At 59.5% G+C, this 19,454-nt stretch overlaps 4 protein-coding genes across 5 annotated transcripts; 1 reads left to right on the forward strand and 3 right to left on the reverse strand.

Annotated features, from left to right (window-relative positions):
• Positions 1–654: 654 nt before the first annotated feature.
• On the reverse strand, positions 655–3,967 carry PSMB6 (proteasome 20S subunit beta 6). The gene is made up of 6 exons (XM_020799728.3): positions 3,812–3,967; positions 3,225–3,292; positions 2,784–2,915; positions 1,349–1,478; positions 1,023–1,167; positions 655–887 (listed from the first exon to the last, which is right to left on the reverse strand). The coding sequence occupies exons 1-6, from the start codon at positions 3,893–3,895 to the stop codon at positions 760–762; spliced, it is 687 nt and encodes a 228-aa protein (XP_020655387.2). The 5' UTR covers positions 3,896–3,967; the 3' UTR covers positions 655–759.
• Positions 3,968–5,561: 1,594 nt separating this feature from the next.
• On the reverse strand, positions 5,562–9,921 carry GLTPD2 (glycolipid transfer protein domain containing 2). 2 transcript variants are annotated; one of them, XM_020799725.3, is made up of 4 exons: positions 8,657–9,921; positions 7,367–7,455; positions 6,688–6,872; positions 5,562–6,137 (listed from the first exon to the last, which is right to left on the reverse strand). In XM_020799725.3, exons 1-4 carry the CDS (start codon positions 8,754–8,756, stop codon positions 5,612–5,614), a joined length of 900 nt encoding a protein of 299 aa, XP_020655384.3. In that variant the 5' UTR covers positions 8,757–9,921; the 3' UTR covers positions 5,562–5,611. The 2 variants fall into 2 exon arrangements, with proteins under 2 accessions (XP_020655384.3, XP_020655385.3); XM_020799726.3 differs by having other exon boundaries at positions 7,367–7,452; positions 8,657–9,918.
• A 2,262-nt stretch (positions 9,922–12,183) lies between these two features.
• VMO1 (vitelline membrane outer layer 1 homolog) lies at positions 12,184–15,101 on the forward strand. Its single transcript, XM_020799729.3, has 3 exons — positions 12,184–12,939; positions 13,592–13,713; positions 14,517–15,101. Exons 1-3 carry the CDS (start codon positions 12,730–12,732, stop codon positions 14,818–14,820), a joined length of 636 nt encoding a protein of 211 aa, XP_020655388.3. The 5' UTR covers positions 12,184–12,729; the 3' UTR covers positions 14,821–15,101.
• Positions 15,102–15,447: 346 nt separating this feature from the next.
• Positions 15,448–18,635, reverse strand: TM4SF5 (transmembrane 4 L six family member 5). Its single transcript, XM_020799832.3, has 5 exons — positions 18,163–18,635; positions 17,318–17,398; positions 16,626–16,765; positions 16,129–16,321; positions 15,448–15,634 (listed from the first exon to the last, which is right to left on the reverse strand). Exons 1-5 carry the CDS (start codon positions 18,337–18,339, stop codon positions 15,620–15,622), a joined length of 606 nt encoding a protein of 201 aa, XP_020655491.3. The 5' UTR covers positions 18,340–18,635; the 3' UTR covers positions 15,448–15,619.
• Positions 18,636–19,454: the final 819 nt, after the last annotated feature.

Below are 19,454 nucleotides of genomic sequence, written 5' to 3' on the forward strand. Positions count from 1 at the left end.
TTTGGGAGGCGCCTGCTTGAAAACAGCTTCTGAGTAGCGCCGGGCCCAGGGACCCTAGCCAAGGGAGAGGCAGGCTTGAGCACGAAGGAGGGAGGGGCGCTGTGGGAAGCCCCCCCCTTCCTGCTGTTAGACATGTGGAAAATATGCTTTCTAAGGCAGTGGAAAATAAGCTTTTTAAGGCCAACAGGAGCCACCAGCCACCACTTCCCCCCCCTCCATCTCTCTGGGAGAGCAGGACCAGCTGGGTGGAGTATGTGAGTTCTGGGCGTAACCCCCTTATCTCACCCACACACTCCAGACACGATAATCACTGCTTGGAAAGTCTGGGAGTGAAGAAGCCAAGCCACAAGGGCTCTCTGCACGCACTCTGCTGCCTGACGGGGATGGAGCCGCCAGCACCCTCTGCCGGCTGCTGGAGGGAGGCCTGTCGGAGGAGGGGGAAGGGGCCCCCTCTTTTTCTCTGGACCCCTGGGTCAGGGGAAGAACCTGCCATCCGCCAGGACCCCTTGGTCTTTGCCTAGACCAACCATTCCCACCAAAGGAACACAGCATCCTGAACAGCCAGGACAAACGTCTCCCCTTCTGCCCCCTCCACATCTCCACTGCTCCCCACCACTATCCCCCGATCCTGAGTAAAAACCAGCCAACACACTCTTATGTTTTGTCTCCTGTATTTTAATACAACATCAAGCATTGGTGCTGGCAAAACACAGTCCTGACTCCCCACGACAGGGAGGGTGTGGTGCCTCCCCCTCCTTCTCAGAGGGAGGTGAACCGAGGCAGCTCATTGCCCAGAATGACCTTGCGCTCCACGCCGTCCTTTGTGATGGCTGCCAGGCGGATCACTCCCCCACTGGAGCCATCCCGGTCCATGGCCAGGGAGAGGGCTGCAAGGGAAGAGCAGCGGCAGGGGGGGCAGTGAGACTGGAGGAAATCAGCAGCCCTCCCCACTGCCTCCCAGGGTCCCATCCTTCTGCCTCCCAGGATCCATGAGCCCGCCAAAGAGAGGCACTTCTCCTTACCATTGGCTGTGAAGGCTAAGCATTCCTCTTTGCTCATGCCGGGCTTGTAGGAAGCATCAACGTAACCATAGATGTAGGAGCTGCCAGAGCCCCCAATGGAAAAGGGCTGGCGAACCATCATTCCACCCATGGGCACAGCGTACACCTGAAGCAGAGCAAGACGAGGGGAAGAGAGCAAGCTAAAGAGACCGATTCCTCCCAGGCTGGCTGGCAGAGCCGCTGCTGCATCTGTTATCTAGGCAGCCACTTCTGGGGCAGGTGAGCACACATGAGGACTTGGCCCTGCTGATGTCCCGAGAGAGGCGCCCCAACCCCCTGCTTCTCACCTGGCCCCCTTTGCGTTTGTCCCAGCCAGCCACGAGGATTCCAGCGGTCAGTTCTTCGCGATAGCGGTAGCACATCTCCTTGAAAAGGTTAGCTGCAGTGTGCACCAGCGGCTGCTCATCCAGCTCAATGCTGTAGAACATTTGGGGGGGGGGAGAGAGAGAGAGAGCACACAGGATTCATGTCACCCCAGCAGACAGGCAGGCATGAGGCTGGCCACAGCTGCCTGCCAGGAAAACCCAGCTAATGGCCATCTGCCAGTTTTTCTGACCCACATTACCCATCGACCGAGACCCACAGTGAGCAAATATGGGAGCTTCAGGCCATGAACATCAAGAAGGCCATGGTGAGCCCCCTCTTCATGTAGCCTTTTTGCTTTGGGTGGGGAGGCTTTCTGCAGCCCTCGCCACCTTACAAAATGCTTCACTTTTGACCTTACCACAAAAGCATGGCCCTCCCTAAACGGAACTGTTCTTTCAAAATCTCAGTGAATCAGCCTTTGGATTTTTCCATCTCTGCCCTTAGCAGCTCCTGGCTTGAGAGGAAATCTCCAGGCTGGAGCAGTTTGGCTCACGGACCATAAAGAAGGGTGGGGACTGAGTGGCAATCATTGTTTGAAGGGTGGGATCTGGGCAGGACGCCCTTGAGAATTCTGTCCCAGGGCCTCTTTGCAGATATAGGACTTGCACCTCCCTGCCACTGGCCATCTTTTCCCTCATAAGAGTCCCAAGACCTGGAGACTTTCCACTCTTGCAGCTGCAGCTGGTTTCTATGGTGTGTAAGTGGGGAGTCGGGAGAGACAGAAAACAGGGATTTGGAACATCACAAGAATTTTCAAAGTGAATAGAAAAACACATATATAAGAATGTCTGAAAATTCATGGAATTAAAAAAAAAAAAGCCACACAACTCTTCTCTCTTGAGTTCTCAGCCGTGATACATCTGAGATTTATAGAAAAAAAGTTACTATATTCTTATGGGAAATGAGCTTTTAAAAAAGAAATGCCGGCGCTATCCTACTGGGCTGCTGAAGAAGTGAAACGAGGAAGGGGATCTTTGCCCCTTAAGGATTTGAAAAGAGCCCAGGTCTGGATCAAACCCCAGGGAACCCATCCTGTCCAGCCTCCCCCGCAGGCCAGCCACATAATCCCCAGGGTTCCAAACGTTGAGTGCCAGAACACTGCCTTTCTCCCCTACCTACTGCAAGCCTTCAGAGGCTTCAGAGAAAACTGCCTCTCAGCCACACCCAACATGCCCGCTTAGCTCTTGGGGGTCCTGCAAACAGAGTTCTCCCTTGTGTTGCCCAACTGTTTTCATGGTCTGTTATTTGGGAACTGGTGGAAACCTCCAAGTTCCTACCTAGTGTTGGGGAGTGGCCCATCACACACACCCCACACACACACACAAATGCAATCCCAGCGAGTTCCCCACTTGGTACCTGTGGAAGCCCAGCTGGTACGTGACAGCATCTGCTATGGCCTGGGTGTCAGCGGCTGAGCCTGATCGGCAGCAGAAAATGTGGTCGTGGATCTGTGTCAGCTTATCCGTGACCCGGTTCGCAATGTATGAACTGCAAAAGGTGGGGAAACGTGTCAGAATGTTCCCCGGTGAGCCCCACATGTGGCACCAGGAGGAGCAACGTAAGCCAGGGGTCTCTGAAGGCGGCCGACGTCGGAGTGTTCAAGGCTGGCTGGAACCCACCATCTGCCAGGGGCCTCCTTGTATGCCTTCTGTTCAGCTGGCCCTTGGGCCACAGGAAACAGCGGGGCTATGCCTCCCACCACCCCCTACCCCCAAAGAAGGCAAGCCTTTTGAGAAGGTGCTCATCCCCAAATACTGTAAGAGACCGGGGGGGGCCCTCTCTTTCGCCCCCCCTCACCCTGTCGTGGTTCGGGAGTCCGCTCCAATGACAACCCCTCCGTCAAACTCCACCGCCATGATGGTGGTCTGCGGGAGGAAAGGACAAGGAATCAGAAACAAACAACTACGTAAATAAATCCCAAACCGAGTGACTAGTAAACCTTGGAACTGGGAAGCCCCGGAGGGGCGGGTGCATGTTTGCGGGGGGGGGAGAGAACTGAGCGGGAGAGAGACGCCCACCAGCCCCCCTGGGCTCCAGGAGCCTGAAGGAGGGCGAGGGATGCCTCGTGGGCGCCTAAGGATGATCCCGAGCGCCCGCTGGAGAAACCGGATCAGGCCCAGCAGAGGCTTCGACCACCTGCCATCCCGGCCCCGAGAGGGAAACCTTCCCCTTCCCGCCGCCCCCCGCCTCTCCGCCCAGCCATCATCGCCCTCCTGGTTACGGCTCTATTTCTTTCCTGCTCCGAGGACGCCCCCTCCCCAAAGGCCTGCCCCGCAGCTTCGTGCCCTGCGCGCCGATCCTTGCTCGCCCCGTGGGGGGGGTCTTTCCTGAGGGGGGGGTGCCCGGAGGGAGGGAGGGACGGCCCGCCCCTGCCAGCTCCTCACCCCGGTGGTCTCCGCCTGGTGGGTCCAGTCCGGGCAGCCCCCGCCGAGCCCCAGGCTCAGCCCCAGCAGCGAGGCCGACGCCATCTTGGATCTGAGCACGGCAACGTCGCAAAAACGCAGAGGCACGCCGGAGCGCTTTACGGCGCCGGTTCTGGCTCTCACCGCAGAGCTAGGAAAAGGGAAGAGGGGACCCCGGCCCCCCTGCGGCTCCTCAGGGTCTCCTCAGGGGCTTTGCATTTCTATGGCGCTTTTCTCCCGTCGAGACCACCACGTTCAGAGGGCGCTGCACGGCAGGGGTGTCCGTGGGGCCCTCCTTTCTTTTAGGGCAGGGATTCCCAGCCTTGGGCAAACCCAGTGTTCTTGGACTGCAGCCCCCCAGAAGCGCAGGGCAGCACAGCTGGGGGTGAAGGCTTCTGGGAATTGCAGTCCAAGAACAACCGCGTCGCCCAAGGCTGGGAACCGCCGCTCTTGTCCTGGATTCCTAGGGCTAGTCCAGAGATGGGGAACCAGAAAATCTGAGCCATCCTTCCCCAAAAAGCAGCTTCCCCCCTCCCTCCCTCTCTCCCCCCTCTCCCTCCCCATCTCGCACTACTAAAAAGAAAAGGGATCTCGGGGGGGGGGGGTCGGCGGCGCAGCGAACGACCTCCCCAGAGGGTGGGGCGTGTCTCTCTACACTTTCCTAGCTCTTTGGCAGATTTTTACGACTCACGTTGGCGCTCTACCGTCTGGCCTCCCTGTACATCGAGTTCTGCTTGCCTCCTAGAGCGGCCCCAAGTTGTCTCCGGGGGCGGGGCTCTCGCCACTTCCTCTCTCTCTCCCACCTGGGACTTCCGGAGCTTTAATAGGGGTGGGGTGGGGGCGGCGGCTGGAAAAGCTGGCTGCTAGGAAACCGTCCTTCTCCGAGAGTAGCAGCGACGGCGGCGGGGGGGGGGGGAGGTGTCTAGGAGGTTGCTTTTTGGGCTACAACTCCCAGAGCGGCCCAGGCCGCTGGATTCTGGGGGTTGTAGTTGCAACCAAGGCGGCCGGACGCCATTTCCCCAAAAGGGGCCCGGGATCTGAGGCGGAGAGGCTCACAACAACCCCGTCGTGTCGTCCAGGGCGTGTGGTCCCTCGACGGGGAAGAGCTCCTGCTTCGGATGATAATGGCTGCTGCCTGGGGGATTCTGGGAGTTGTAGTCTGGAAGCACCATCAACAGAGGAACAGAGGCTGGTTGCCCATCTCCCAGGGATACTTGGGTGGAGGATTCCTTCATGGGCAGGGGCTGGACCTGATGACCTCAAGAGTCCCCTCCAGCTCCACGATTCTGGGCTTCCCTGAAGGTGTGAATCAGTCATACCCACCCCTGACCCCGCTATGTACTTTGGAAACTGCCAGAGACATGACCAGCAGAGGGAGTGAAGAGGCACACGGTTTAATTCCTTGTGGCTGCGCCCTGGTGTCAAATCCACCAATTCCCAAATACTGTATATTTGAGTTAATTCTGCCCCTGAGTTCACACACACAAATAAGGCACTGAGCAGCCATCTAGCAATGATGTGACCGCCCCCCCCCATCCCAGGACAAGAGGTACGGGGTGTCTGTGTTGCCTGACGTTCGGAGGCTGGTGGCTTCTGAGAGCCTGCGGTGTCAACAGCGTCAGTCTTAGCGCCCAGCCACCCGGCCTGCCAAGGAAGGGGGCACCCCCAGCACCCCTCCTCTGGTGCCCTCCTCTGGAAAAGATGTTTCTCAGAATGTGAGGGTTTTTTCCCCCTTTTCCCCCCCTGCTGGTCCTCCTTCCATGTCTCCGGATCGAGGAGGCATCAGGGTAGCTCCAGCATCCCGTGGGAGGCGTACACCTCCTGGGTGATGTTGTACACCCGAGCAAGGTTGCCTATGGCGGCCAGGAGCATGGCCTGGCCCTTCTGCTCCCCCTTGGGACTGACGATGCGGTAGAGCTCCTGGCGGGAGGGCATGGCCAGGAAGGCCAGGGCCACAGCCTGCCGCACCCACCACCTATGGTAGGGGGCCAGGGCTTCCCGGTAGGCCTCTGCACACATCTGGGAAGGGTCCCCATCCTTCTTGCTGGTTCTCAGTTTATGCAGGAAAAGTTCCAGCCACTTCAAGGCACGGTGGAGGCGCAGCAGAGTCCGGCAGCCAGATGGGGGTTGGTCCTCCGGCAGAGACTGGAAGCCCACCAAGCCGTTGGCTAGTTCAAAAGTCACCATGGACTGCACGGTGCGGTAGTGGTGGCCGTGCTCCCCACGCTGGTGATGCTCCATGATGCTGATCTTGTTCTGGGTCTCCCGTGAGATCAACCCAAAGGCAGCACCCAAAGCGTCCATAAACCTGCAAAGGAATGCAGAGGTTCTGCTAGGGGCATGAGGAGACCAAGCGAAAAGCCCTCCCCTCCCTCGGAGACCTGAGGGATGTCCCACCTGCTTCTGAAGCCTGACTTTAGATATCCAAGCCACAGAAACTGAAAGGGGAGCGCACCCCCCCTCCCAACAATCAGTTGGATAGGCTGCTCCGGGTGGGGTAAGCAACGGAATACTAAGAGACAGCCCAACTTCTGTAGGTGAGGCAAAAGGCCAGGTGGGATGGGCAAGGGCCTAGCTAGCTCAGGGGTGTGGGTCTGAGTCCCTGAGCAGGCAGAAAAGGAGTGGATGGCTAAGGGCGTTCTGCAGGTTTCTGCCTGTCATGCTGGTTACTCAGAACCTTTCTGCAGGCATGTGCTGAGGTACCTGGTACCTTTCTGGCAAGAATAGGGACAGGCATCGCTCCACCTGCCCTAGGAATTTACTAGCCGGTCATGAAGCTCAGAGGACGGAGGGGGTCGACAAATTCAAGACTCCGTTTCTCGAGCTTTGCCCTCGGAGGCTGCCGGTTGTACACTCACTTGATCAGCTCTTTCCAGCCACTCAGGTATCCCTGCAGGAGGATTTGTTCATTTGGTGTGAGGCTGGCCTTGAAGGCGCTGATTAGGCGTTGGATCTGGAACTGGTGCTCCTGGAATGGGGAGTCTGGTGTCTCCGAGGTGAGGCCATAGCTGGGCATCTCTGTAGAGACGGGCCTGGGAGGGATCTGAGGGCCGAGGAGAAGGGACGAGTCCCTGGTTAGCCTGGGTTGAGCTGGTCCTGAGAGGATTAAAAGAAATGCCAACCCGCCTTTGTGTTCCCTGACTTCCTCCCTGCCACGTCGTCGTCATAGGAATTTACTTCCACCTGAAGTTCCTGCCTGCCTCGCTGTTCAGCTTTCCTATGATATTTTTGAGATTTCACCTTGATAGTCTTTCTGCTTCCTGACAGCAGCCCCGTAGAGGAGACCGGCTGTCTTATCCCCAGGACCGCCTCTGAGGGAGCGAGGGAGGGGGCTGCTAACTCTCCCGTCTCCCTTTGGCTCCCTCCTAATGGAGGCGTGTATCTGTCCATTAGGGACTTAAGGTACCCTTCTCCCCCAAGTGCCAAGGTACAGCTCTGGCCAGTTTAGAAATGTTGTCCACAAACCCAGCACGGAACGTCCCAAATCCAGGTTTGAAGCTTCTCCCCACTCCAGTTTTGAACCGTTCGCAGTCTCACCTTCTCTTCATCCTCCTTGTCAGGTGGTGCCTGCCCGAACCAAGGGCAGGGCCGACCCCCCCAGATGCAGGCAGAGTGGGGCAGATCTGCTATTGGGCAGGAAAGGGCAAAAGTTAGAGGCAGAGCACCAGTCTCACGCCAGAGGGTTGCCATGGGGGGGGGGGCTGGGGTCTTTCCTCAGCTGACCTGGAGATTCCAGACTATCCCTCAGCTTCTCCCTTCTACGTTCTAACCAGGCCTGGCCCTGCTGCATTTCCAAATGCAAGCAAGATTGGGTTGTGTTCAAGGTAGTAAGGCTGAGATGTAAGACACAGAATGCAGCTGCAGAATGCAGCTGAGCCCAGTTTTGAAGGACCGTGACTCGTGTGTCGATCCTCTGGATGAAGAATAGAGACCTGTATGCCTGCCCACTCCCTCAGCTGCAGCAATGCGTGGGGACTACGTCGCTGGGGGTAGAAGGGTGGGGATCCTGGGAAGTGTAGTCTGCAAAAGGGCAGTGGTTCCTGGCGGTTGGCGGGTAAGAGCCACTCTGGCTTGCTCTTGGCCATGTGCTATGAAAGGTGTGCCGGAGCATCTGGATGCCGCCAGGCAGGCAACACAGCAGCCACATGGGCATTGCTTTTGGCAGAAAGCCTCCGGTTGTGCAAGAGTGCCGGGGAAAGAGGTCGGAGAGGGCCAAACAGCAGGAGGGTCCCTCACTTTCGGTGAGTCATCGGATCAGGGTGGAATGAAGGACGCTCCTTGAGCCCATTCAAGGTTCTCTGGCAAGGAATACCTTGGCCGTACTTATCGCTTGAAGTACCAGCCCAGCTGTTTTCCCGGTTTTTGTATCACAGGAGCGATCTGGGGTTCAGGGTGCATGGAGCGGAGAACTCTGACAGGACAGAGCCTCCTTTGCTTTCGCAGTCAGGAGGGGGACTCCTATCCTTTACAACCTACTGGGGGCCATAGAAGCCCACTGCCATAGTGGGAGAAGGGTGACAGTTTCAGAACCACACAGGTCTCCGGAGCTGAAAGTGCCACCCAGAAGAGCCATCTGGTGGCTTCCAGGTCAGCAGCTTTTACTGCACATAGACATTTGTGGGTGACTGTGGCCCCACCCCATCCGAGGCATGATCAATTGCAGCCACAGCGCTCCTCACCCCCCTTTCACGGGGAAGGTCTGCCTGGCCCCGCAAGTGGGGTGGGAGGGTGAGGAGAGGAGAAGAGAGTCCACCCTGTTTTGGGGGCCTGGGGCTGTGGCATCCCCCACCCACCCCACCTCCCACCTCTCCCCCATCCATGACTTACGGAGGTGCCGGCTGGAGAAGTAGAGGAGAAAAAGGAAGAAAACCCCCAGAGGGAGGAGCAGGCGGCAGAGGCGTGGGGGGGCCCACGAGAAAGCACCCATGCCCGGCACCCTGTTGGGTCTTCTGTTGCCAGCTCAGCCCAGCCCCTCCTTCTGCACCCTGACCCCAACCCCTTGCGTGGCTCTCTTCAGGTGGGGAGATAAAGATGGCTTATCAGATACGGAAGGAGGGGGAGGCCGGCAGGGAGAGGGAGAGAGAGAGAGAGAGAGAGAAAGGGGGGTGGGAGTTTGTGAATGCGGGGTGGGGAGGAGATGGGTGTGTGGAGAAAGAGTTTGAGGAGGGGGGTCCTCGGCAGCAAAAGCTCATCTCTGCATGCCTCCGCTCCCCCAGTCTATAGTGCTGTGTCTCCTCAGGGAGCATCCAGCATGCTTGGGTAGACAAGAGTGCCTCTGATCCCATGCAGAGTGCATTGACGTGGCTGGGTACATGCTGGTGTGGAAGCAGATCAACCACACACACAGGAAGTTGTAAGAAGAGGGGGGGTGTCCTCTTTTTTTTCTTTGGAGTGTGCTTACAGAGGGCAGGGCATGGAGGGCAAGGCCTTGGGAGGGGGGGAGCAGAGAGGTAGCCACATGCACCAGCAGCTCTGTGCCCCACTGCCTCCCACGGTGGGGCAGAGGCACTTTCTGCCACCCCAGAGATTCATCCCAGTCTCAAGGACCCCGGGGTCGCTCCTGAGGGTTATTATCGGGAAAGAACATGACTGGATGCCATCTTTTGTACACTCAGCTCTCCCATCAGAGGAAACCTGGACGGGAATTTCAAGCAGCAATGATTTCAGAGTCTCTCTCTCTGTGTGTGTGTGTGTGTGTGTGTGTGTGTGTGTGTGTGTGTGTGTGTGTGTGTGTGTGTGTGTGTGTGTGTGTGTGTGTGTGTGTGTGTGTGTGTGTGTGTGTGTGTGTGTGTGTGTGTGTGTGTGTGAGAGAGAGAGAGAGAGAGAGAGAGAGAGAGAGAGGAGGCCTCACCTCTCTTTAATTCCCAGCTCAGCGTGCCTGACCAAACTAACCTTCCATTGGGCCCCCCTCTACCTTGTTTGGCCTTTTGGTCCCCCAAGTTGGCAAGCCTTTCATCAGTTGGCATCAAAGGTGCCTCCCGAACCCCTCCAGCCCGGGCAGACCCAGTGTGCCCTGGGGGAAGAGAAAAGAGGGTAGCAGCACGGCACCCCCAAACACACCCCTCCCTGGTCTTCCTTCCTTCCTCCTCCCTCCAGGCTCTGTTGCAAAAAGCCTGGATGCTCCAGGGTCCTGTTAATGATTGACCAGCGGTCTGGGGAGACCTTTGGCCCAACAGCGGCAGGCCTTTGGGGTGGGGGGAGGGGTTGGAGAGCCCTGGGATGGGGGGGAGGAAGCAGACCAGGCCGGACTGATGGACGGTAGACAAACACAGAATTGTCTGCGGGGGGGGGGCTTTCTTTGGAATCACAAGGCCCTGATTGGCACCTCCCGGACCCCAGGGTGGCCATTGTTTGGCTGTGGGCCGGGGGGGGCATTTCTCTTTCTATTCCTTCCACCCCCAGAGGGAGAGAAGCCTGTTCCCCCCCCCCGGGTTTTGGCTCCCCAGGGCAAAGGACAGAGGGGTGCCCCGCCTTGGCCAGCCAAAACAGGACCCCCCTGCCTAGCCGAGCGCGGGGGGGGGGGGGAAGGAGAGCCAGCCTTAGAGGCCTCTCCCGCCCCCACTGAGGGAAGGGACTGCCTGGCTGGGGTTTCTGAGAGGAGTGTTGCGCCTCCTAGCTCTGGGTGGGTTTTTGCTTTTCTTTACCCCCTTTCTCAGAGTGCTGTTGGTTTGACCCTTTTTGATATCTGTAGACTCGTTGCCCCCCCCTTTTAAACGTGGTCCGACACCCAGGCCAGCTTGGGTCCTTTTAAAGGAGTAAGGCGGGTAAACGTGTTTTCAAGAAGGAAATAAATCAATAAACCGCCCCTCGCCCTGCTGCGGTGTGTGCATGGGGGGGGGGCTCTTCCAGCGCCCACCTGCAGCCCCTCCCTCCGACCCCTACCCCCCCCCCCCCGAGGAAGCGGCCTGGCTCTGCCCGACGGCCCGGCGACCCCTCCGGGCGGGGGGAGCAGCCCCGTCCAGGCTGTCGGGCGTCTCCCTTCCCCGGGCGGCGGGGGGGGGAAAGGAAGGCGGAGGCATCCCGGTGTGCCTGCGTGGGGGGGTGGGGGCGTCCGCTCGCCCAGGTAACTCCGTCCTCCTTGCAAGCCCTCTGTAAACAGACGGAGATCTGCAAATCCTTGACATTTGAAACCAGGAAACGAGACGGCCAGCCGCCGCAAGGCAAACACTCCGCCGCCCATTCCGGGCGCCCGGGGGGGGGGTTGTTGAGTCCTTAAGACGTGCCCGACTCTTCGTGACCCCCGCGGACCAGAGCACGTCCCCCCCCCCCGGCAAACGCTCTCCGGAGGAGCGAGGCCAGGGGAGTCCCCGGGCGGCGCAACCCCGCGCGGTTCTCTCCCACCCCCACCCCCCCACAACCCGGCGCCGCTGAAACCTCCTTTGGGGCTTCGCGCCGGAGGGGCTCCCTCCGTCCTGGGCCCGGCTCTCCCCAACCCGCCTAAGGAGCCGCCGTCCTGCTCTTCCCCAGATCAGCCCCCGCCTCCGATGCTTCCCTTTCCCCCTCGATGGCTAGGCTGTGGCAAGCTGGCCGGAGGAACGCGGGCGCACCTTCCCTTCGGCCACAGGCAGCGAGGAAGCAGGAGGAAGGCCAATGGAGCAGAATTAAACCGCTCCCGTAGGTGGCAGTTGGTTTACCATGGATGTCAGTCCTCTCGTTCCTGCTGCTTTGCTGGACGTTCGTTTTGAAGGTGTGCCTTTTTAAAAGGAATTGCTTTATTTTTACACACCTGCAAGACAGGAAAGCAGCTGATGGGTGAGTATGGTAAGTAAGTAAGAAGACACACACCATAGAGAAAAGCATTCAGGCTGGCCTCTGACTTCGTGACGCTTGGCCTTCCTAGGCTCCTGGCATTCTTTTAGTGAATCAGAAAACAGGAGGGGAGCGTTGTGGGGCCTGTCAACGTAAATTAATGCCCCAGCCAAAGGTACAAAAGGTGTCACATGCATTTGTCCAGCGTTCCCTCCAAGGGCATCCCTATGCGCATATGCACCGAGCGGAAATGACTTTTTCTGTTTCAAGAAACCTTCTGACTTTTGCTGTCTGTTCATTGTCTCTGAAAGCTGTTGACTTTTGTAAGTCTTGGGTGACAGGTGAAGCTCAGCCCTAACTGTGAACCCTAAACCTGAGTGAATGAAAATGTTCAGCCTACGAAGATTCACCAATCGCCTCAAAATGGCTTTTCCACATGAGACATGGAACGTGTGAAACCATCATCAGGTGGAGAGTGCCTCTGGGCACACCCAGAGTGCTGCATAACAGCAAATGTCTTGAACTGAGAGGTGAGACAAGGCTTTTAGAGCAGAAGGTTTGAAGGCATCACTTTTCCGAGGCTCCCCGCTTCCTCTCAAAAGTGGATGCCGGGGGGGGGGGAGACACGAGGGCTGCAGACCTCCTTTTCCAGCCCAGTTCAGCTGGGGCCCACCCTAAGTGGAGCCTGAGCCTGAGACCAGGACGATCCGGGTTCAGAGGATGGATGGATGGATGGATGGATGGGTGGAGGGAGGCCGTTGGCGGTGCATGAAGCACCTTTGTGTGTGTTGGCAGCGGTGGCAGGGCTCCTCCTAGGAGGAACAGCCTGGCCTGGCCTGTTTGCCAGGGTGCCCTTTTGTCTTTGTTCCTTCCTCTTTCCTGGAGGAAAGCTCAGGGTCTGGATTCCTGCCCTTTTTGTTCCAGGCTAATCCCACCTGGCCCAACCGGCCCTTGTGTTCCTTCTGCAGCCCTGAGGGGGAGGGTAATGCCCCCCCATACTGGGTCAGGTGCCCTGGGACACCTGTCCTCCCAAGCCCTCAACCACCCATCATCCCTCCCCTCACAAAGAACCAATCTCATCTCTGGATTGGAGAGGCTCTCCTTCCTTGGCACGCGGCATAAAACCTGCTGCCACTGAGCACCCGGGCACTATGCATCTGGCAGGCACCATGGCAGGTTGTCGGGGGTGCCCAGGTGCCCTGGCGGTCCTGGCGCTGCTTCTCTTGGGGGCTGCTGCAGAGACCAAGGGCGGCCTGAAGAATGGCTCCATCATTGAGGTGTCCAACGGGGGTCCTCGGGGAGCCTGGGCTTGGCAGGAGATGTGTGCTCCAGGGACCTTTGTCACCGGATTCAGCCTCAAGGTAACAGCCTCTCCATCTCCTTTTGCCCCTCCTGCACCTCCAAGGCCAGCCCCACAGCCTCTGTGGGGCACGTGAGGCCCCTTGGGATCTACTCAGCTGGCCATACGGTGCCTCCCTTGCTGCCACCAAGAGGCTTGAAGGGCCAGGCAAGTTCCTTCTCTGGAGCTGCAAAGGAGGGGAAGCGAGGCCATGCCTCTCCCCCTCACCCTGCCCACCAGGCCCTTTTCTCTCCCCCCCACAGTCCTGCCCCCCTCCCCAAAATAGCAGGGCCAGCCACAGTAAAGACCCACGGGTGCAAAGGGTTACTAAGAGTGCAGGCAAAGAGTTGGGACCTCTTCTCTTCCGGGGATCTTCCACCGCTGTTGCAAGAGGGCTTCTGGGCACCCCCACCCCCACCCCCACCCCCCAGGTGTGTAGCAAAACCATCTTGGGTTCTTCCTGGATTTAAATCCTTGGTGGGACCCACCTTTCCAGCTTCTCCCTGCCCCACTTTTCTAACATCTGTGACCCTGGGGACTTTGAAGGCTTCTTTCCAGCTGAAGCAGCTGCCACGGTGGCTCCTTCCCTCCTGGGAATGGCTAGTTTGCTGGGGGTGGCGAGGGCCCCCCTGTGCGACCTGCCCGCTACCAACCTTCTTCCTTGCTCCCCAAAGGTGGAACCCTATCAGGGTTCCCTCAAAGACGACACGGCAGTGAATGGCATCCGTCTGTTCTGCACCCGTGGTGGGAGAGAGCAACGCCTGGAAACGAACCCTGTGGAATCCCAGAGTGGCCCGTGAGTATCTCCCTGGGCTCTGTGTGTGTGTGTGCGCGCATGCCCGTGCGTGCGTGCACACACCTATCTCTGTGCGTGCACTGGCTTTGCTTCATGCTCTCGTGCCCATAGTTCTGCTCTGGACGAGAGGGCTTGGAGAGCCTGTGGTGAGTGACAGGGCCCAAAGCGTTGCTCCCTCTGCCATGCCTGCTGCTTGTGAAGACCCTGTTTTTTTGCCACTTGGGGCAAAAGGCGGCTCAGGAAGGACAAAGCTTACGGAGAACTTATCCTGGACGTTCACGCTTAGCCAGGAACTCCTTGTGCCCTCCCCCCCCCCCCCGGGTTCCTCTAATCCCAGCTCCCTCCTGCCCTCCTCCCCTTCTAGAAGGACCGACGGCACCGTGCCCTATTCAGTGGTTGTGGCTTCTGCCTCCTCCTTGACACGCAGGAGAAATGGGGCTTCTGTGTTCGGGGGGGGGGCTCCTTGTGCTTCAGGCACTCCCTTTGGCCAGTGGTTTCAGGCAACCTCAGGGCCATATGGTAGCAGTCCTAAGTTTTTCTCTTTGGTCTATCCAGGTTTTTGGAAGTTTGCTTTCTGGCAGCGTTTGCCTGTGGAAGCACAATGAAGTGACGAGGCCAGCCCCAGCTTGCCTAAGGGAGCAGCAGCCACTGTGGGGGCTCTGGGGTGGGGGCTCTGGTGCCTTCGAGCAAAAGCTTCCCGTTGCCTGGCAGCCCTATCCCCACGAGGCAGAGAAGCCCCATGCGCTACCAGCACCCTGATTCTCTGCTCCTCTCCCTAAATCTCTCCCTCTGTCTTTCTCCAGGTGGGGGCGCTGGTCAGAGCCCCTCTGGTGTTCCTCCGGCCACTACGTGCAGGGGTTCTCCTTGAAGGTAGAGCAGCCCCGGTCGACCGCCCAGGATTACATGGGAGTCACCAACATCCGCTTTGCTTGCTCAGATGGGCAGATCCTGGAGGGCGACGGTTTGCGCTGGGGGCAGTATGAGGAGTGGAGCCCCCCCTGCGGGAAAGGTCTGTGTGGGATCCAGACCAAAGTGGAGCCACAGCGTGGGGGCCTGAAGGATGACAGCAGCGTCAATGATGTCCGCTTCCCCTGCTGTGCCAACTGAGGTCATCATCCTGTGTAGCGAGGGCACAGCGCCGCCACCCCCCTCGGCCCCCCTCCCCTGCCACTGTCACCACAAGGAGTGAGAAGCATTGGCTGCCTCGATCGCCCTCCCTCCCCCCCCCCCCAGGCCCAGGATCCTTTCATCAGGCAGTCTGGGAGGGGAATTTCTCTCTCCCAAATCTTGAAAGTCTCCAGAAGGATCTCACACTTCACCCTTTCCATCAAGTCCCCAGAAGCAACCCCACCTCTTGGGAAAGAACAATAAATACAAGAGTGCCTCTTGAGTGTGTGTGTGTGTGTGTGGGAGGATGATTTTCTCCTTCATTACCACATGAGGGAAAGAAGAGCAGGGTTTCTTTGAGCCCGTGCAGGTCATGTGTTTCAACTGCTGCTTCCCCCCCATCTCCCCCCCCGATCTTCCTTACTGGGCAACAGATCATGCACCCCCAGAGCCCCATGCCTGTCCCAGTGGGCGGTTTGTCCATTTGAGAGTAGCTGCACAAGGGTCCTGAGGACCAGGGGCTGGGAGGAGAGCTGTCACCTTTTGTGTGTGTGTGTGTGAGAGAGAGAGAGGGGGGGACAGCACCCCTCCCACAGCACCCTGTTGTACACACAGCCCGGCGGATCAGTCAGTGGCTGCAGGCGTTTATTTCTGAGTCTCCCAAAAAGCAACTCACATTGGAAAGAACGCTGTGCTGGATGCAGGGTGTCTGGACGAGAGGGAGGCGCTTGGCAGGAGTGTGAGCCTAGGTCTGTCTGTGAGGTGGGAGTGCAGCGGTCCAGCCGGATCCCTCGCAGCCTCAAAGGCCTTCACCCTGCCAGAGAGGCCAGAAAGGGCAGCAGTGACCAAGTGGCCTGCCTGTCCACCGGAGGACCGAGCTGGTTGGCCCCAGGCCCAGATGAGCCGCCAGCTGATTTGCGGCTGGAAGGCCACGGGATGTTAGCAAACATCACGGCTGCTCTTGAACAAGCAGGAGGCTGGCAAAGTCTGCAGGTGTGGCCGGGACAGGGCAGTGGGGGAGCATCCAGGCAGAGGGAGGCCAGGAACGTGGCCCCCGAGATCATCAGGTCATGAGAGGCTGCTTTTCATTACGCTGGGACATTTTTCTGGGTTGGCTTGCTCTTGCTGGGGGCCTGACCCTTGGCTGCCACCCGCCCACCCCCGTCTCCTTGGCTGACCTCCCCCTGCCTTCCTCTCCCTCCTCCTGGTGTCCCTCCACACCGACTTCTCCCAGGCTCCACCCTGAACAGTCCCACCTTCTCTGGGTGACCCCCCCCCCCCGGACACCGACGGCGCCACCGGCCTTACCTCACGGTCGGCTCCCTTGCGGCAGTCCCCACACACCGTCCCTAGGAGACCGTTCACCACCTGCACGCCACAGAGCACCAGCTCCAGTAGGCTCAGACCCAGCAGGATGGAGAAGAGGACGATGTGCCAGAGCACCACGTTGGGGGGATTCACACACCGGTCCCACAGCGTCTGGTTGTGCAGGTAGCTCTCACTGCAGGCAGTGGGGCAGAGGTTGGGGGGGCCGTGACTGCTACCAACATGCTTCCCACACACCCGACCCAGGATGGAGGAGCGGGGCAGCGGGGGTGGGAAGGAGAGGAGGGCAGGAGGACAGTGCCTCCTTCCAGGACGTGGGGGTTGTTGAGCCTGACTGACAGAGCTTGGAGGAGGGGAGATGCGGGGAGGGAGGGGAGGAAGAGGAGGCAGCGGCTGGGGTGTGTGTGTCATGGTAGGCATGTCCTTGGTCCCTCCAAAAGGGCTCCCCTCCCCGACCCTCCTGTCAGGCCTCTCCTCACCTGAGGTCCTTGAAGGGACTCCCCCAGGACTGGTCCTGCATCTGGCACTTGGGCCCATCCGACAAGCCTGTGGATGCCACCGCCAGGCAGTAGAAAGCCCCCAGGCCCCCAAAGGCGGCGCAGAAGACGGACCGAAGCATCTGCAGCACAGATAGAGGAGGAGGGAGGTGGCACTTAAGAGGGGAGGCCGGGTGGGAGGTGCGTGCCCCCCCAACACACTCTGGGCACATCCAGAGCCTCGGCAGACCGCCACCAAGACAGGGATGGCCGCAAGCCCACCTTAGTGATGCCAGGGCCTCTGTGCAAAGTGATTTTCCTTCACCAGTGAGCGGAACAAAACAGGGCCCAGGGAAACATCGGATGTGGGAGGAAAACAGGGGCAAGGGGGCAAGATCCCCACAACATCCCTTGGAAGGAATGAAAGGCCCCTTCAGGCTGGATTGTTCAGTGGAATCAGGGATTTATACACTACCCCCCCCCCCCCAGATCCCAGGCTAAACCTTGAGTCGCCCTAAAGTCCACGGGCAAGATCCCCCCCCGAGGGGCTGCTTCAGGTTTACCTGTCAGTCACCGGTTTGCTCCCCTTCCCCAAATGTGGGTCTCGCTGCCTCCCCCCGGCACCTCCTGACATTCCACACCCACCCCCCGCCCCCCAACAGGAGCACAGGGTCACGCGAGGACAGGAGCCTTACCCGGCACCGGTTCCCACAGCAGCCGTACCCGCAGCAGCCCTTTCCTCCGGCCCGCACCGCCGAGCACCCTGTGCAGAGGACCTAGGCAGCACCCGAGAGGAGACACACAGAGAGGAGAGCCGTGGCAGGCCTCCGCTGGGGCAGCGTGATGGATCGGGCCCCCTGAGGAGAGCCTGCTTCTCCGGCTGTGACTGCATGGCAGGTCTCCTTGTGAAAGGAAGAACTGAGGGAGGGGATGCACAGCCCCTGCCGGAGCCCTCTCCCCCCCCCCCGTGTCTCTCCAGCAATCCAGGCCAGAGCTGCCTCGATGCCCCCCCCCTCCCAGGCTCCCTCCTGGACATTTCCCTCCCGTTTGCAGGAGGGGCCGAGATTTCAGGTTTTATTGATCCTGCCCTACCTCTCTCTCCCTTATGCCACCACCACCACCTGTCACCCGCATGCCCAGTAAGGCCTCTCTTATCTCCTCTGCCCACCAGTGGGGAAGGAAGCGCTGCTCAAAGGGCGAAAGGGGAGGAGGGCATCTGTTTTTTTGCCTGGGGGGGGATGCAGAGAGAGGAGGGCGAGGGCAGGAAGAGACCACACACTCCTTCCCCTCCTCCCCCCCCCTCTGACTTCCCAGCCAAGCAGCCACAGAGGAAAACTCTTCCCGGCTTGAGGTGAGTCTTCCAAAGGGTGGAGGCTGAGCCTGCCTGTCTTCTCAGGATGGCAGGTCTGGAGGAAGTGGAAGCCCCGTGTGGTGGGGGCCCCTTAGGAACAGGGAAAAGGGGGGGGGGGCGCCTGCCTGCCTGCCTGCCAGCCCGTCCGTCCCCTAACCCTGGCGTTTTCGGAGGGGCAGCCGCACTCACCATCAGGCCTCCTCCGAGGAGGCCCCCCAGGAGCCAGACCTGCAGGGCGATGTTGCTGGTTGTCGTCCAGCGCCGCTCGGCGTTGGGGAACATCAGGAGGATGTTGGCGGCCATGCAAGCCAGGGCCATCGTCACCAGGGAGAGGCCCACCAGCCGGGAGCACTTGCCTGTGCACATGGTGGTGGGGGCACCACTGGGATGTGTGGCGGCGATGTCGGCAGTGGCGGCAGCACAGGCGGATGGGTGAAGTCCTGCCCCAGCTGCTGTTCCTCCCCAGATAAGCCGGGCAAAGGGCTGCGAGAGAGGAGGCGCTCCCCTTTCCACCTGTCCGTCCACCCCAGCCCCCCCTTCTCTTCCTCTTTAACTTCCTCCTTTTGCACCAGTCCCGGGCGGAGGCGGGAACCGCCGAGCGATGCTTGGGTGGGGTGATGCTTTCGGTGGGATGCGGGAAGCTCCTGCTTGGGTGAGCCCCATGCCCCCCTCCAGCCCTGTTTCAGGTGCAGCTCTGCTGAGTCAAAATTCCAGTGCCCCCCCCCCCCAAATAGACCCACCCTGATCTTAGCAGGGCCGTTCTGAGGATGGCGGCGCAGCCCTGCCCCTCGGCCTCCCTCCAGGACTAAGGGGCGCCGCAGGGCACCCGCCGGAGCGACACGCTCCTAATACTGAACGTATAGAAGAAGTTTAACGATGGCATGATTTCAATGGCCGGTAAGTCGCTTTGTGTCCCCCTCTGTCGAGAAAGGCGGCATATAATTAAAATGAAATTAAATAAAAATGAACAAGTGCCTTCCTTTTTTTCAGCCTCCTCCAAAAGCGGAGGGGGACGAGGGGGGACATCGACGTTGCTCGTCGCTGGCTGGGTGGCCTCGGAGGCGAGGGCCACCCAAAGGGTCCGTGGCCACCCGGGCTTCGGAGGCGCCAGGCGGCCCCGCCGAGAACAGGGATAGCCAGGCGGAGGCGGAGGCGGCACCCCCCTTTTCTCCGAAGGGTCCCCTGGACTCAGACCCCTCAGACGGTGTATTTCCGACGGATACAGGATCTTCTGAATACGGCTGGGTTTCTAGGGCGCAACGCCGGGGGTGCAAAATTAAGGAAGATCGACCACACATTCCTCGCTGTGGGATTGGCTTTCCCGTGAGAAAAAGGAGCGGATGTGCGGCCCCGACCCCCACCCCCAGGGAACCCTTGTTTCCTTCCAAGCGCCTGGCCCGGGGGGGGGAGGGAAGGGATGGGGGTCCCAGCCCAGGCTCTCCGCTGCTTCTCGCGGTGGGATCTCCTCCCTTTCCCGTTTG

This window comes from Pogona vitticeps, chromosome 6 (genome assembly GCF_051106095.1).
Source record: "Pogona vitticeps strain Pit_001003342236 chromosome 6, PviZW2.1, whole genome shotgun sequence".
Lineage (NCBI taxonomy): Eukaryota > Metazoa > Chordata > Lepidosauria > Squamata > Agamidae > Pogona > Pogona vitticeps.